The sequence below is a fragment of the Columba livia genome, chromosome 21 (assembly GCF_036013475.1).
Source record: "Columba livia isolate bColLiv1 breed racing homer chromosome 21, bColLiv1.pat.W.v2, whole genome shotgun sequence".
Taxonomy (NCBI): domain Eukaryota; kingdom Metazoa; phylum Chordata; class Aves; order Columbiformes; family Columbidae; genus Columba; species Columba livia.
The window spans coordinates 6,912,581-6,928,804 of record NC_088622.1 but is presented as its reverse complement, the minus strand read 5'-3'; the positions used below and the strand labels follow the sequence as shown (position 1 = coordinate 6,928,804).

General features: G+C 53.8%; 1 protein-coding gene across 1 annotated transcript in view; it reads right to left on the bottom strand.

Moving 5' to 3' along the window:
- Positions 1 to 584: 584 nt before the first annotated feature.
- The window catches only part of EPHA8 (EPH receptor A8), a 54,369-nt gene continuing 38,729 nt past the window's right edge, over positions 585 to 16,224 (bottom strand). The window contains exons 6-17 of the mRNA XM_021301078.2: positions 13,340 to 13,464; positions 13,004 to 13,166; positions 12,431 to 12,527; positions 11,733 to 11,800; positions 11,063 to 11,188; positions 9,974 to 10,159; positions 9,291 to 9,352; positions 8,693 to 8,902; positions 6,257 to 6,406; positions 4,900 to 5,090; positions 4,343 to 4,498; positions 585 to 2,907 (exon numbers count right to left, since the gene is read on the bottom strand). Coding sequence (XP_021156753.2) covers positions 2,793 to 2,907; positions 4,343 to 4,498; positions 4,900 to 5,090; positions 6,257 to 6,406; positions 8,693 to 8,902; positions 9,291 to 9,352; positions 9,974 to 10,159; positions 11,063 to 11,188; positions 11,733 to 11,800; positions 12,431 to 12,527; positions 13,004 to 13,166; positions 13,340 to 13,464 — 1,649 coding nt within the window. The 3' untranslated portion in view covers positions 585 to 2,792. The remainder of the gene's footprint in view (positions 2,908 to 4,342; positions 4,499 to 4,899; positions 5,091 to 6,256; positions 6,407 to 8,692; positions 8,903 to 9,290; positions 9,353 to 9,973; positions 10,160 to 11,062; positions 11,189 to 11,732; positions 11,801 to 12,430; positions 12,528 to 13,003; positions 13,167 to 13,339; positions 13,465 to 16,224) is intronic.

Sequence of the window (16,224 nt, the reverse complement as noted above, 5' to 3'; positions counted from 1 at the left end):
TTCCTATAAATGCTTGTGTTGTCTTTGTCCCTGCAACTCATATGCTGGCAAATTCTTCACTGGAGGGAAGCTGAAACCACAGCTAAAAGCCTACAAGAAGGGTGTTGCAAGCTCACCTACAAGAATCTTCAGCTCAGACTTCAGGCGATGAGAGTCGAGGTTTTACTGGAGGGGTTTATTGCCTTTTTGGTTTTTTTAAACTGAATTTCCAAGATAGGACAAATGTGGATCTGGGAAAACCTGCAGTAGACCCCCGAGGTTCAGAGGAGCTTCTGCACACATGATCTCCTGTGCTTGCATGATCTGTTACCCTGTGTAGACCCAAACAGACTTGGTGTTTTGGGGGTGGCTTTTCCTGGCCCACAGCATCCCCACACTGGGACTTTAAGAACTATCAGCATCTTGGCCTCCCCCTGCACACAAAGGTCCATCCTTCACCTGCGGGAGGCTTTCTGGAGCAGAGGTGGCTAGCTGGCTATCCCTTGCTGCCTCCCTATGCCTGTGGAGCAGCCATGGAGGCCCCTGCACTCTCTGCAAGTGAACAGTTTGCAGCTCAGGGACAAGAACAGGCAAGGAGACGGCTCACGGGAAGAAGGAGTTTTATTGTGAGGTGCACACTCTGAACATAAAAGGGAAACCCTGCCCCTCCATCTTCACATCTGGGAGCAGCCCAGTGACCTCATGCTGCAGGATCTGACCCATGAACCACCTGGAAAGGGGCCATCTGGCAGCTCCCAACCTCAGATCCTGCAGACCACGTTACCAGGGTTGCCCAGCAAACCCCAAGGTCTGTGGCACCAGGCTGACCTTTACTGTCCCTAGTTTGTCCATAATGGATTCACCCTCTTGGGAGACGCAAGTGTTGGGAAGAGAGGACACGGCCAGAACTCACCATCCTGTGCTGCAGGGCTTGGACTGACCTCCATCCTGACACTGGCTGCAGGGTGGGTGTGTGACAGGTGTGAGTGCAGAGCGCAGGGTGCAATACAAATTTAACAACACATTGCATCTGTCCCCCATTACAAAGAGCTTCCATAGGAAGAAGTAAAGTGCCCGCCACAGTCAGAGAATACATCAGGACATGAATGCCCCGGATGGAATGCTAAGCCGGCCCCAGAAAGGCAAGTTTAGCCAGGATTATTGCAGCTGAGAAATGGCTTTAACCCTCCCCCCACCCGCGGTGTGCCCAAACGGCACTGACAGGAACAGACCTCAGGCCAGATCCCACCAGTACCTTCATTTGAGTGATGCTGGATTTACCGTGCCAGTGCTCAGGAGAGGATGCGCGGGCCAGGCTGGTCCCTCCAGCAGCCCGCCTCCCCAGCCATGTGCCCAGCAGAGTTTTTTGCAGTGAGTTCAACCTCATGACTGAGGTTTCTGTGCTTGAGACCACTTTTGTGTACTTAACATCACATTTCAGTAAAACACTTCCCAATCCCATAGAAAATTGTATTTACACTCAAAAGAAACCTTCCCACCCCACAGCCTGCCCCTCCCTGCCACATCTGCATCTCTGCATCCGGCTCAGCCTCTCAGACCAGCTTCCACAAGGCTTTGGAGGCCAGTGCTCTGCACCAGGCAAGGTCGCCAGAAGAGATGCTTCTGTGGAGGAGAGGAGAGCTGTGGAGGGAAGGCCAACCTCCCAGTCACCGGGCTCGTCATCTGGATAGTGCGGAAAATCCTCTTTGCCCAGAGCCCCTGTCTCCAGCTATACACTGTGTGACTGCAGCTGAAGGTGTTGCTCAGGACCGCTCTTCTGCAGATGACATGGCAGCCCTGGCATGGGCAGGTAACGTGGTGATGAGAAAGCTCTTGGGTTTCTCTCAGGCAACTTCAGAACAAAGTACAGTTTGGCAGAAGCCCCTCTGTCCCACCATTATGTGAGGTGGGAATAAACTCTCCCACCACTCTCTGCTCTGGTACAGCTTTGGTGGAGGCCAGGATGGTTGTTCTGCTGGGGGAGAAACCTGAGCTTGTGGTCCTAGAAAATGTGCCTGTACTGCCCTGGGATGCCTATTCTGGGTCTGGAGAGGAGCAGTGCTGGTGGGTTCAAGAGGTGGAGAGCCTCCTGCAGCACCCTGAGACTTCTTGAGGCTCCAGACAGCAGATCCTGGCCACCCCTTCTCCATGCTGAGGAAGTCTCTGTACACAGAGCCAGATGTTCCTGGCACTGCTGGCTTGTACTCTGTCCCCTGGTCTCCTGGGTTTGGTAGAGGTGACCACGAAGTCACCTGCGGGCTGGTGCAGTTCAGGAGGTCCAGGCTGGAGTACACTGAAGCTGGGAGGTACTGGGAGCACGGTTGTCTCTGCTGTGTGTCAGCCTGTGGGGGCCGCCTCAGCGCAGAGGTGCAACAAACTCCCCAGCTGTCAGGTCCAAAGGAGCCGTGTGCCATGGCAAGGCCAGTCCCACTGCTCCTGGTATTGCTGTTGTGTCTGATACCCCTCCACCTGCAGGTGCAGCTGGGGCCATCCCGCTGTGTGAAGGGGTTACCACCTGTCCTGCATAGTTGTGTGGGGACCCCCAGTCCCACAGGGACACAGTAGAGGATGGAGAGAGGCAAGATGTGTTCCCAGCCTGCTTGGAAAGCTGCTCCCCCCTTCAGATGGGGGAAGGAGGTAGCAGGACCATCAAGGTGTTTGGAAGGCAACGTTTCCACTGACACTGAAATCAAAGAGATGCTGGTGGAGCTCCAGGTCCTGGTCTGGTGCCCCTTTTCCTGCTCACCACCCTGCTGCCCCTTTGCCAGGGTAAGTGTTAAGGAATGCCTGATGCTGGTCTGCAAAGCTGGTGATCAGAGATGCCTCTTAGGGCCATTTGTGTTCAGTAGCTGGGATCTCATGGCCTGGATGCTGCTCAAGATCTTCTTCTGGTGGCCCATCATGGTGATGCCCAGACTCCGAACATCCCTGGAGAACAAGGACACTGTCAGACACCCCATGGTCTGGACCTGTGCTGAGCCCCAGAGAGACACTTGTCCTTTGTGTGTGTGCACCCCATGGACCAGCCCAGGACCCCACACCCACCTCCTCTCTGCTTGCCCATGGCCACAAGGCTGCTGCTGCTGAAGGTCCCTGCGCATCCTGCCAGGGACAGAGAGGCTGCCATTCACTTGGGCACATCCTCCTGACAGGGCTGCTGTGACAGCCCCAGGGGAAGCAGGAGGGGGATCGCTCCTGACAGATGAGTAGGTGACAAGATCGATGCTCTGAAATTGGATTCAGTTTTAGCGAGATGCTCTCAGATAACCCAGTCAGAAAGACAGATGGATGATGAGCCTTCCCCACTCAAAAGCTTTTACAATATACATGAGAAACAAGGATCAGTATCAGCTCAGTCCCAAGTACAGCCCCCAATCAATGCACATGACAATGCTCTGCCTGCGTCTCTCCACCTTCCCTTTCACCGGCTACTTCTCTACCTGCCCCATCTCCACCAGGGTGTGCAGTGCCACATCCTTCCCGAGCCATCAGAACTAATGCCTGGCAGCCTCATGGCTTTGAAAGAAAATGAGTCTTCTCAGAGGCTGAAGAGTTTGTTGCCAGCCCCGGCACTAATGCTAGTACAAAGGGAGGGGGATGTAAGCCCAGGGTAGGAGTGGGTATAGTTGCTGTCCTTTCTGGTTACACTTGGAGCATCAGCCACCTCAGAGAACCCTGAGGCAGGTGACAGAGCAAGCTCCCTACAGCAGGAGGATGAGGATGGGTGGTGGGACACATCTTCCCAAGCCCTCCTTAATCCAGCCTTGGTCACTTCACTATGATGTGTTATTCTCGCCAAGGCCCTGGATGGTGCCTCCCTGCCCAGCTGCACTGAGCAGGGAGTCAGTCCCCTGCACGAGGTCTGAAGAAGCTCTGAGATGCCTCCTAGCTCCTTTTGTTTCAAGGTGATCCCAGAGAAGTATGATGAGCAGTATGGCCCAGCCGCACTCTGGTCCAGACATGCCTTTTGCAGGGGACACAAAACTAAGGGGAGACAGCAACATCATATCTGATCTTGCTTTGAGCAGGAGTTTGGATTAGGTGACCTTACAAGGACCTTACAACTCTAATTATCTGTGACCCTGTGGTGATGTTGGAGAGACACCACAGAGCACCAGAGGTGACTCAACACTCACACCCTCTCACTATGACTCCCACACCAAATTTCAAAGGTTAGCGCACCCTTGGGCATCACCCCAGGTCTCAGCATGAACCTGTTACGGACCAAACACTGTTTCTTTAGGGGTCTGTCTCTGCCATGGGGGCCAACTAGGTTGAGTGAGGCAAGGCAGGATGACCACTGCCTGGGGCTTGTGGGATGGTGCAGGCAACCCCATCAGTGCTGTTTGTTCTCTGTACTCACTCGATGTTCATGCGCATCACCATGCCCAAGGAGGAGTACCCTGCCATGGCAAAGTTGTCCCGGTAGTGCCCCAGCCGGATGGACTCCAGCCAGTCCTCCACTGTCAGACAGCTGGACAGGTCAAGGAGACTCCTGTCGAAGCGTGTTTGGGTGAACCTGGGAGCAGGATAGAACGGGTTAGCCCGGGAGGTGCTGGTCCTAGGTGGCCAGGCTGTGAGGTCCATCTCAAAGAGCCTGTGATCCCGCAGGTGAGGCCAGGACAGAAAGACACCTCACAGGCTGGTGAAGGCAGACATGTTGCTGCCTGGGCACTGCTGCACGTGTTTCACCAGACGCTGGCGTGAGGATACTGTAGTGGGAGCAAGGCAGTGAAGTGCAGGATGGTCCCCACTGCCCACCACAACGTGTGCCCATGGGCCCTGTGCATGTCCATGGTTGCAGGGAAGCCACTGCTGCTGGAGCTGGACAGAAATATCCCTCATTCACTGCAGACCACATGCTCTGCCCAGCATCACCTGTCAACTCCTGCTCATTGCAGCAGCTTTGGAAGCTCTTACCGGTTCACGGTGGCCGTGCACTTCAGGTTGTCAGGGTTGCGGATGAGCTTGTCCAGGATGCCCACGATCTGGGAGAAACGTGGTCTCTCACTGCGGTCCTTCTGCCAGCAATCCAGCATGAGCTGGTGCAGGGCGGTGGGGCAGCCCATGGGGGCGGGCAGCCGGTAGCCTTCCTCCACCGAGTTGATGACCTGCAAGGAAGCCACAGGCCGCACTGAGTGGCATTCCCACCCAGCCCCTAGCACCCCGGGTGGCAGCACATGGCGAAGATCCCTGGTGTGTGAGCTGCTGGGGCCATCAGATGGGGAAGCAGGGGTTGTGCACAAGATCCATGCTGAACGACACGTGAATTGCCAGTGAGCTGTGCACAGTCTCTGTGGAGAGCTGGAAGCAGGCTGGACACCATACACATACAAGAAATCACTGCTATGTCAGCAGGTTTATTAAGTGGTCCAGCAGGCCTAAAATATTGCAGCTTTCCTCCAACAGACAAGCTACGAGAGCTGCACTCGTGCTCAGGTGTTCTACAACCAGGGCTTGCAAGGCTGGAGGAAACCCTGCTCAAAGCAACTGTGTGAAGGAGGTAGCGTAACCCCTTCATCCATGCCCTGCTGTCACCAAAGCCACCTTTTAAAATAATAAAAATGACAGGGAGAGAGGGGATTCTTAGGACTCAGAGGAGGGAGAAGGCAGATAGATTTGTAGTGCCTGTAGTTAAAAAAAATGATTCCTGTGGTTCTGCAAAGTCAAAATATTCATTTTTTTGCCTCCTCTTGGAAATTCTGTTCTCAGGTTATAGTCAGGAACATAACCTACGTTTTCCTACAGTGTTTATGTTATTCTTGAGGTAAGAATGGCTCCACAAAACTCTGACAAGCCCAAAGCTTCCTGCCAAGTGGTGCAAGCCTGGGGCTCTCAGCAGCCTCACGAGGGCAGTGGAAGGGATGAACACCTAGCACAGGGTGCAGGAGGGGTGGACAGGTGAATGCAGGGGGTGCAGTGATCCCGGGGAAGCCCTGACCCCTTCCAGGGAATGGGAAAAGTGACATAACACATGCTGAAGCTCTCCGGCCAGCAGAAAGGCTTGTGCAGGGCAGCAGAAAGGGATGGGGAGACACACAGTGCCCATAGCCAGGCACAGCCACGAGTCACCGGGCTGCAAAAGGCAGGCTGCCTGGCGCAATGATGGGCAACACACTGATGTCCCCTCTGAAGGGACAAACATGCTGTGCACAGCCCTGCAGGGATGTGAGGAGAGGCAAGGGCTGCTCTTTGGGTCCCTATTCCCCAGATCCCCTGGCTAGGCTGGCTTGGGTGAGGCCAGGAGAGGCCACCGCACTGCTCCACGTCCACTCACGTCCCGGTTGGTCATGTTCCAGTACGGGCGCTCGCCGTAGGCCAGCACCTCCCACATGACAATGCCGTAGCTCCACACATCACTGGCCGAGGAGAACTTGCGATATGCGATGGCCTCCGGAGCCGTCCAGCGAATGGGGATCTTCCCCCCCTGAAAAAGTGAACAACAGTGGAGGCTCAGAGCATGCAGGGCTCAAGCACCCCTAACCCTCTGCATCTGGGACAGCAGATCACCCCTAACCCTCTGCATCTGGGACAGCAGATCACCCCTAACCCTCTGCATCTGGGACAGCAGATCAGAGAAGCGATATGCTGGAATGGCATCTTCTGGTGGAAAGGACTGAAGTGGCACAAGGTAAGCCTAGAGGTGTAACTGAAGGATGACTTTAAAGTATTTCCCGTAGAGAAAGAAGAAAGCTGTGCTGTTTTACGAGGTCTCCTTCATGCACAATTCTGGCCCTCAGCGTTCAAGAGAGAGGAATTCAAAGTCATGAAGCAGAGCCAAGGGTCACCAGAGCAAAAAGCAGGGAGCTGACCCTGGGTGCAGGCAGAGATCAGGACTTGAGCAGACAAGAACAATGGCACGTGCTCCCTCTCCATTAGTGCTTTGGTAGAGAAACATTGAAGAGGAGAACTTGGTGAGTTAAAGGACCATTCTGACAAAAATCAGCAATATACATGCTAAGAATACACTTAAGGTAAAATTGTGATGGCCAGCCATGGGAAGAGGAAAGTCATGGCACACGAAATGTGGGATGAGTTCCCCAGAGCAGCTGGGCAGGTATGTTGTGTCTGGGAGAGTTGCTTCCACCCAACTGAGTCCTGCCTGCTCTGCCCCACTCCTTGATGGGGACCGAAGATGAATGATGTGTCCTTTGGGAGAGCCCATTTGGGGAAGTAATGTCCTGAGCAGGTCAAGAACAACAGTGGAGGAACACAGGATACCACCTTGTCACAAGTTTCTGAACAAGAAAGCATCATCATTTTCAGGATAACCCAACCAAGGTCTCACCATAGACCTCGTGCTCCTGATCCTGTCACTGCATCCTCACAGTTCAGCTCTGTCCAGACTCTGCACCTCCTCTTCCTCCAGACCAAACATCTCTGGTGGGTTTCACTGTGCCAAGATGCCTCAAAGCCTCTGCTTGTGACACTCCTGGTGGCTGCTCCATCCTCTGGTGACATCCCTGCTTGCATTCATACTGTGTGGTTACTGACACACTGTTTCTGGAAATTTATTCACAAAGATCAAAAGCACTGGGGAAAATCTCAGAGACTGGCTTGGTGGGAGGAAGGCCAGGCTGTATGTGTGTCTGTAGACCTGGCTTATGTTGGGCCCCTTGTTACTGTTCCTCTGAGAACCCCAAAGCCAAGATGCAGAAGAAGCTGTACCTGAACCAAGCAGCAAGAACCTTACCCAAAATTCAGGGATCTGAAATAACAACTTATTCCTTGAAAAATCAAAGGAGCGTCTGAACACAAAGATACACATGGGATACATTCTGGCTCACTTCTCCACTTGACTGAACCCAAGCCAAGAGCATGAAGGCCATGTGGCTGGGCCACTGTGCACTCATGCCTCGGAACTGCAACTACTTTGGACCCTGCTCTTCAGTGCCATGAGCTATCCCAAACTAGCCTGAAGCTCCTTCTGCTTCTTTAGTCCTGGTCCTTCTGAAAAGTGGTGCTCAAACTCCTCAGCTGCAGCTCCAAACTGGCCACCATAGAGAACTGCCTATCAACCATGTTTGCCCTGCCAGAGATGTGTCTGGGGAACACACTAATTCCCTTCATGGCCAGAGAAGTGCAAGAAGAGCATGTTCCCTCAATGCATTTCAATTGCCCTCTGATGACCTCCAGTGGAGGAGCACATCAAGCTCCAGACCTGTCAGGTTGGCCAGAAAACCTTAAAAAGACTTCACAGAGAGAAGTGTCCCAGCTTAAAACATAATCATCTAGGTTGCAAAGCCAATTCCCACCCTGAATGAGGCACCGTCACATGGAAAAGCGAGTGTGTGGTCACTGAAGAGTGTACTGTAACACTAACTGATGGCTCTAGGACAACCAACAGACTGGAAAGAGCTATGCAGTCTAGGGAAGGACTCTAACAGGGACATGGGAGTGTCCCTGTGTGGTGGGCCACACGTGCCCACGGGAACTGTTGGCTGTGGAGGTTTGATGACCTCCCTGCCCTCCTACCCTGCTTCTCTTTGTTCAATGCACACTTCCATTCTGGGATGGTTCTGTATGAAGGTCAATACATTAAGGCTCAGAAGCATTTTGGATTCATGCTCTTAGTCCAGATATCAGCAGTGACGTGACTGTCTCCACCCCTGACCTGCCTATCTTGACTTGCAAGTGTCTAACATCTGTCAATGGCCTGAGGCAATCACCATCAGTAAGGATCAACAAGACTGCGAGGCTAGGAGCCACGCACCGTGGTGGTGTACGCAGCATCGGGGTCATCCTCCAGGATGCGGGAGAGGCCGAAGTCGGACACTTTGCAGACCAGGTTGCTGTTCACCAGGATGTTGCGGGCAGCCAGGTCCCGGTGCACGTAGCCCAGGTCAGACAGATACCTCATGCCTGCTCCAATGCCACGCAACATGCCCACCAGTTGGATGATGGTGAACTGCCCGTCGTGTTTCTGGAGAGGAAATAACTCAGAGTTCATTCATGATTTTCACCAACAGTCTGTTGATGCTGCACTTGTCAAATTAACCCCGTAGTACCTCTCATCTTTGGCTTAGTGCCTCCTCTAACCCCAGTGGCTCTCTCTGGTCTGCCCAGCCCACCTCCTGCTCTCCCAGTGCCTCTGATATCACTCACACAGGTATCCCCACCTTTGCAGTGCCACTGTGGGACCACAATGCCCTGGAGCAGGTGTGTGCTGCAGAGGTGAGAGCCTGGAGTGCACACACCACCGTCGTGCAGTGGTCACAGCAGCCGTGAGGCTGAGGAGCAGAAACCAGCCTCTCCTCCAGTTGCAGCCCAGGGGGATGTGCAGTGAATAAAAATACAAAAGAACTCCTTACCCTGAGGAAGGTGTCTAGCGAGCCGTTCTCCATGTATTCAGTAACAATCATTACCAATTTGCCTGCAGAAGACAAGGGAGGTCAAGTTAGCAGAGAAGTCACCTTCCTCCGAGAAGCCCAGTACCACACTTTTACTGGGAGAGACATGAATCCAGGCCCGTGGATCTTCTGCAGCCCTGCGGAGCCCTCTCACCCCTGCACCGCACGGGACGGGCATGACAGTGGGGATGTAGCAAGAACCCTGACACTCACCCCTCCCTCCAGGTGCTATTGATGTGGCTAGGTCAGCTTCCTTATCCTGCTGAAATTTGCATGCCATTAGCATAACGCTTTGCATCAGAATGTGCATTTTGAAGGAAGACTTCAAATTATGATTCAATACAGGCAGCCTTTAAAATAAACACTAATGGACAGGGCATCTCCTTAACCAATAACCTTGACTTGGAGTGCACTGTGGAGCAGGGTAGGGAACTGCAGCATGGGAAGTTTGTTCTGCAAGAGAAGGCAAGGGGGTGGGACAGAGGGGACCCAGGTAAATGGACAAGCGACAAGCGAGCAATTGGGGCAGCCAAAGGATGGAGTGCACCCAAAGTGATTCCTGACCCCCATCTCCCAGGGTGCCCACAGGGAGATACATCCCAGCTCTGCCCCAAAATAGGTTCCTGTCCCCACCGGCCACATACTCCTGGTCACCACCCCCTCCAGGTGGATGACGTTGGGGTGGTCGAACTGTGCCATGATGCTGGCTTCGCTCAGGAAGTCCCGTCTCTGCTTCTCCGTGTAGCCTGCTTTCAGAGCCTTGATGGCCACGGGAATCTCCCTCTTCCCTGGCAGCTTCAGGCGGCCGTAGCACACCTCTCCAGACTCCCCTGCAAGGCAAGGGAAGGTGAGGGCACAAGGAGTTCCTCAGCTTCTTCCACTGACCCACCAGCATTATGGATCACCCAGCCTGCTGGCACACTCACAGCATGCTCCAGCTCTCAGGAGCTTGCTCACTGCAGGAGAGTTGGACTAGATGACTTTTGAAGGTCTGTTCCAACCCAAACTGCTCTATGATTCTATTATACTAACTCTGAGCTCTTTGTGCATCACTGCCTGTGAGTACAGAAAGGATTGCCCATTTCTGGCTTCCAGTGCCACCTCTGGGAACTGGGCAGGAACATCAGAAACCAACTCCCTCTGATGCCTTTTACTAAAGGCACTGGGCCAAGAGTAGTGATTAGTGGCACTTGCTTTACAGTTTTTAATGAACAAATTTGGGAGTCTCTTACAGCAGCAGGGGTGTCTCTCAGTCAGGTTTCCTAATGCTGCTCTGGGGGTAAACCCTTGGGGTGCTACTGGTGAAGTTCTAGCTCCATCTCTGCCCCCTGCTCTCCTGCAAGCCCCTGTTCCTATGCAAAAATCCTTTTTGTTCTGAAAATTTGCAATTTTGTTTGCAATTTCATTTGCATCCTGGCACCTCAGACACTTGCACCAAGGTTTGAAAGCAGGGTGGCCACCCACAGGGGACAGGCTGAGCCATCTGCTGTACCAGCCTGAGCCATCAGTGCCACAGCAACACTGTGCACCAGGCTGCCTCAAAGAGTTTATTTCATGCACCAAAAATACCCCACTCTAGCCATTATTTTGATCTTGAAAGGATAAGGAGTAGATGAAGCCCTGGCTGAGGACAGTGTCGGTGCTGTTGTGGTCACACAGGGATGGCACAATCTCAGACCATGAATTTCCCTGAGCAGACGCGATGCAAAGAAACAGCTGGCCTGAGGACTCACCAGATCCAATGACCTTCTCAATCTTGATCCGGGAGGCCTCGATTTCGCGGGTGAACTCATGCACAGCTTGGCAAGGGTCCTCATATGTATGGGGGTCCACGTAGAACTTGGACTCAGGGAACTTCACTGTCAGGTTTCAAAGGGGAGAGAGGAGATAAGCTCTTTCAGGCAGCCCTGCTGAGAAGTAGGGGGACCCAGCAGACAGGCATAGTACGGGCAGGGACAGCGCTTCTTGGGCTGACGCGCTGAGGAGCCACAGAGGTTGCAGCCCCAAGAAAACCGAAGGCACTCTGGCGTAGCAGTGTCCTCAGAGCAGTCCAGGACCTGGCTGCCCAGGTCTCCTCCATGTGATTATCCCACTTCGTCATCCCCCCAACTCCCACCCGTCCCCTGTGATGAATTTTCCACTCTCCTAGGTTTGCTGCTGTCAGGGATGAACCTGCCGCAGTCCCATCTCACACTGTGCAACCCTGCAACCCCATTACCAGGATGTCCCTGGGATCAGAGTCCCCGCTCAGCAATCCTAGAAGACTTCTCCCCAGAGCAGGCAGTGGTCAAAACCCTTCACCCCAGAAACAACAGCAGTGCTGGAGGGCACGGTCCAGCTCCCTGCCCATCCACAGGCTTTAAGTCCTTTACACCCCAGGGGCAGCAGTGGGGTAGGTCCTACCTTGACCATTCTGATAATGCATCTTCTCCTCGTCAGAGTCCTGGAAAGCCTTGCTGTACCCGCAGTGCCTGCCACAGGGACACAAGTGTCAGTGGAGGTGCTCCTGTCCCACAAGCAGTCCAAAGAGAGGGTGGAAGGCAGCGTGTGCCAGGGCTGCAGGCAGCCCAGGAGGAGCTGGAGATGGCACTTGGCCCTCCACCCGCTGCATCCCTGCATCTTGCTGGATTGACACTGTGGCCTGGAGCAAGGCACTTTCCAGGTGCTCTCCAAGGCTTGGCAGTGCTAAAAGCCGCAGTTCTCCTGTCTCCTATGGGCAGTGGCATTTATGCTCCATGAGCCTGGCCCAGTCATGCTGAGATGTGGCAGACACAGCCTCCCTCAGACCCTTCTGTTGGAGAAGAGTTCTCTCCACTCCTAACCTATACCCCAGCCTACCCAGTCAGCCCTCGTACTGGTATTGCTATGGCTATTGCTATTGCTACTGCTGTTCAACCTGATGGCATGAGAGGAAGGTCTGGAAACAGGTTCTGCCTCAGGGAAAGTGGAGGTGGGGTGACCCCTAAATCTCTTGGTTGCTTATTAACCCCTGACCTATGAATACTCTGGACAAACTGAGAGCAGAAAAGTTGCATCCAGGTTCTCCCATTCCTTCTGCCCCACCTGGTGACAAGTCACACTGACCTCCAGAAAACACTCACCTCTTCTTGCAAATTAGGACCACCAGCAACGCGACAAGGCCAGTGATGAGTGTCAGGCAGATCCAGACAATTGTCATTGTGTCATACCGGAGAGAGACTGGAAGAAGCAGGGTAGGGAGGAGGCGAGCTGGAGCGGGGAGCGCTCTGCTGTGCTCAGGAACTTCCCTACCCCAATAGGGTCACGATCTACAAAGATATAGCACCATCTCCCACCCAGCCCCCCAGCTTTGGGGATCTCCTAGTGTACAGGGATCATTTACACATGGGGAAACCAAGGACAGGTCTGGGAAAGCCGTGGTGATACAGCAAACCAGCACAGAGAGGGGTCTGGAGCCTCAGGACTTCACCAGATCTTCCCTGCCCTATCTGCTACGTCCTTCCTCCCTCTTTCTAATGTATAAGAACATCTCAGGAGGGCAACATCAAACAAGGCCTGCAGGCTGAAACCTCAGGAGATGTTCCTCCAGCCTCCCTCCCTGTGTGGCAGAGGAACAATGGCCATGAAGAAGGGCATCACCATCCCCCACGCTCCCTGCCCTGCACTTCCCGCGTCCCACGGCTGCACACACTCACCTGGCTTCCCCGTTTCCACCTCCACGGTCTGACTGAACCTTCCACAGCCAGCAGAGGTGCGAGCCCGAACCTGGAAAATGTAGCGGGTTGCAGGCTTGAGCCCAGAGATGGTGGCAGTGGTGGCCTTGGATTTCAAAGTCGAATAGCTCTGCATTTCCTTGTCCTGGGGAAAAACAGTACCAAAAACCTTGCTGCATCAGCACAGTGACCACAAAGTCTTCCAAAATACTCCTTTATGCAAGGCTGGGTGATACCAGCAATGGATTTAAGCTGAGCCATGCTCCTGTCTAAGTCTGGCACCCTGGGATGGGTTTGCAGCAGCAAGCTCAGCGTTACCTTCTCGTAGTACTTGATCTCATACTCCAGGATGATGCCGTTGGGCTGGTCTGGCTCCTGCCACAGCAAGGTGACGCTGTTCTGGCCTGTGCTCTCCTGACGGACGACCACCACCTGGGACGGGGCTGGGGACGCAGAGCACAGGGTGTTACATACCTGCTGGTGGGGGTCCTGCACGGGTGGGGGCAGCAGGACACAGCAGCATGGAAGGGTGGAACTGGAGCCCCATGCAGGACCCCGGTTTAAACCGTGGTTTTGTTTTAATTAAAGCCATTTGGAGTAGACTGCTGTGAAGGGGCTGGCAAAGAGGCTTTTGTTCACTTCAGTTGCCTCAGTCTCTTTGCCATGGAGTGAGCACGTTCTGAGGAGATGAAAGAGGAGGACATAGTCCCAGCATGGGTAGGAGGGGACATTGGTGCTTTGCTGTGATCTGGAGCCAGAAAGGAGAAGGGGCTGCAGGGCTGGAGGTTGGGGAGACCCCTACCAGGACCCTGACCCCTCCTGCCCCACCTCTGTAAGGGGAAGAGAGACAGGCGAAGAGGGAAAGGGGGGATAATAAATGCCCAGAGGGGTGATCAGGGGCTGAGCATCAGTCTAAAGGTGCCCTGGGTGTGTTCTCCTGCCCTGTGGTACTTGTCATCTGCCTGGTCCTGAGTTGGGAGCCTGTGAATCAGTCCTTGTACCTGCCATGCCCAAACTGGAGCTGTCACAGCCGGAGGAGCCAACTCACCAACCTCTTTCCCCACTAAGAAAATCCCCCCTGGAAGGACCCCAGAGAGTGTGGTGGGTGCTGCAATGACCATGGGCAGCCACTGGATTAATCTCATGGGAAGGTTCAGGCACTGCTTGTGACCTCAGCTGCCAGATGAAAAGTGGGATGTGGCATCTCTGAGGCAGATGGAGCTTCTGTCTGCTGTGGCTGCAGCACAGGGGTGTCCTTTGGAGCAGCACAGAGACCAAAAGAGCCTGCAGGGGCTGCGACAGAAGTGGGGCTCCCAGGGACTGAAAGGTACCAGTTTTAGCTCAGTTCATCTTCAGGCTGGCTCCTCTGAGAAGCAGAAATAACTGTTGGGACACAGGAACCCAGGGAGTTGGGACAGGGTGGGATAGTGCAAATCTGCTAAACCCCACAGGCACGTGTAACGCCATCTCTCCAAACAGCCCCAGGCACCTCTGCTGCACCAGTGCCTGCCCTGCTCAGCTGACCGGGGCCAGGGGGACAGGAGTGACCAGCACCCAGTGTGAACAAGCCACCCAGCAGAGCAGCAAGGGTCCCTCGGCCCCTCCTGGCACAGAGGGATGCTCCGTGATGTGCAGCAGATAGAGCACCATGCAGGCACGGCAGCTAAGCTTCAATCACTACCACATTCCCAACCCTTCTGATTTTGCAGCACCTGCTCCATATCCACTTTCCAGCAGAGAGGCTGAAATGGGAACACACAGCACATCCCAAGAACATCCCCCAATGCATCAGGACAATGCTGCTCGTTGGCACTTGGAGGCATCACGCAGTAGCGAGCCGGCAGGACTGAGCCATCTCCACGTGGGCTCAGCAGAGTGCTGAAGAAGTGCTATGGGCAGGTGTTATAACAAAACCCCTTGTTCTTGTGCCAGTCATGAGCTAACCCCATGAGGGCCCCCAGGTTTCCCCTGCTGGCACCACCACCATTAGAGCAGAAGGGGCTCAGCACCAGGAAAGTTCTGCAGGTTTGTTTCCAACAGGGGGGATTAACAAGAAGGGTCAGTTCCTGCCCTGTCCTCTCTGCCTGCAGCGTGGTCCATGGAAAGGGGCTCAGCTGGGCTCTGCTTTGCTCTGGGTAAATGCCCAGGTAAGCCTGGAGCAAGATCCCGGCCCACCTGGGCTAGACCATTGCTCAGAAGGGTTTCCTGGGGAAAGAGTATTTCACAGTAAGGGATTTGCAAAGATGAGACATGCATGACAGAGACTTTTCCCAGCAAAAGTTGCTGTTACCTGCCAGGGCCTGGCCTTGGTGTGAACTAAAAGCACAACATGAACTGCTGCTTGGCCCTTTGGGAAGAGAGAGGAGGCTGGAGGAACAGCCTGAAAGATTCATGCTCTACTTAGTGTTCCTGTCAACAAACAACTGTTCTCCGTGCCCTCTGTCTCCTGCAGAAAAGGAGCCTCCACCAGCAGCTGCAGGCTGAAGTGAGGGGAGAGGAAGGTCAACAGGGATACCCTGAACTAGAGAAGGGTAAGAGCAGCCTTGAGCAGCAGCTTGTCTCCAGCCCACCCCAGGTCCCTGTACCCATCTCCAGCAGCAGAGAGGATAGGGGTCACACCTCCTGGGGGTCCCATGCCCATAATCAAGCCAGTCACAGAATCCCAGCCTGGCTGGGGTTGGAAGGGACCTCTGGAGGTCATCTAGTCCAACCCACCTGCTAAACCAGGTTCACCTGGAGCAGATGGCACAGCAATGCATTCAGGCAGGTTTTGAGTGTCTCCAGAGAAGGAGACTCCACAACCTCTCTGGGCAGCCTGTTCCAGGGCTCTGGCACCCTCAAAGTAAAGAAGTTTCTCCTCATAATCATTACGTATGAAACAAGTTTGTATTATAAAAGAAAAACCAGACTTAATGGGTCCAAGCCCCCTTATGCACACACACCCCACAAATAGTTACTCTGAATACAAGAAATTAATTTAGGATAGAAATATTTTGTGCAGATACACCGGCATGTCAATATTCAAACTCAAGTTATCTACTAGTGGCATTGAAGGTGAAATCACAGAATCACGCCTATTTACTTCTCACGTCTTGGCCTATAGAGGGACTTCTTGTTTTGAAGCTTCAAAACCACATGGGAAGCAGAGACGTTGACTCTTTTTGACTTGACCCAGGCATCTTGTCACTGGGACCCTGCCTCCC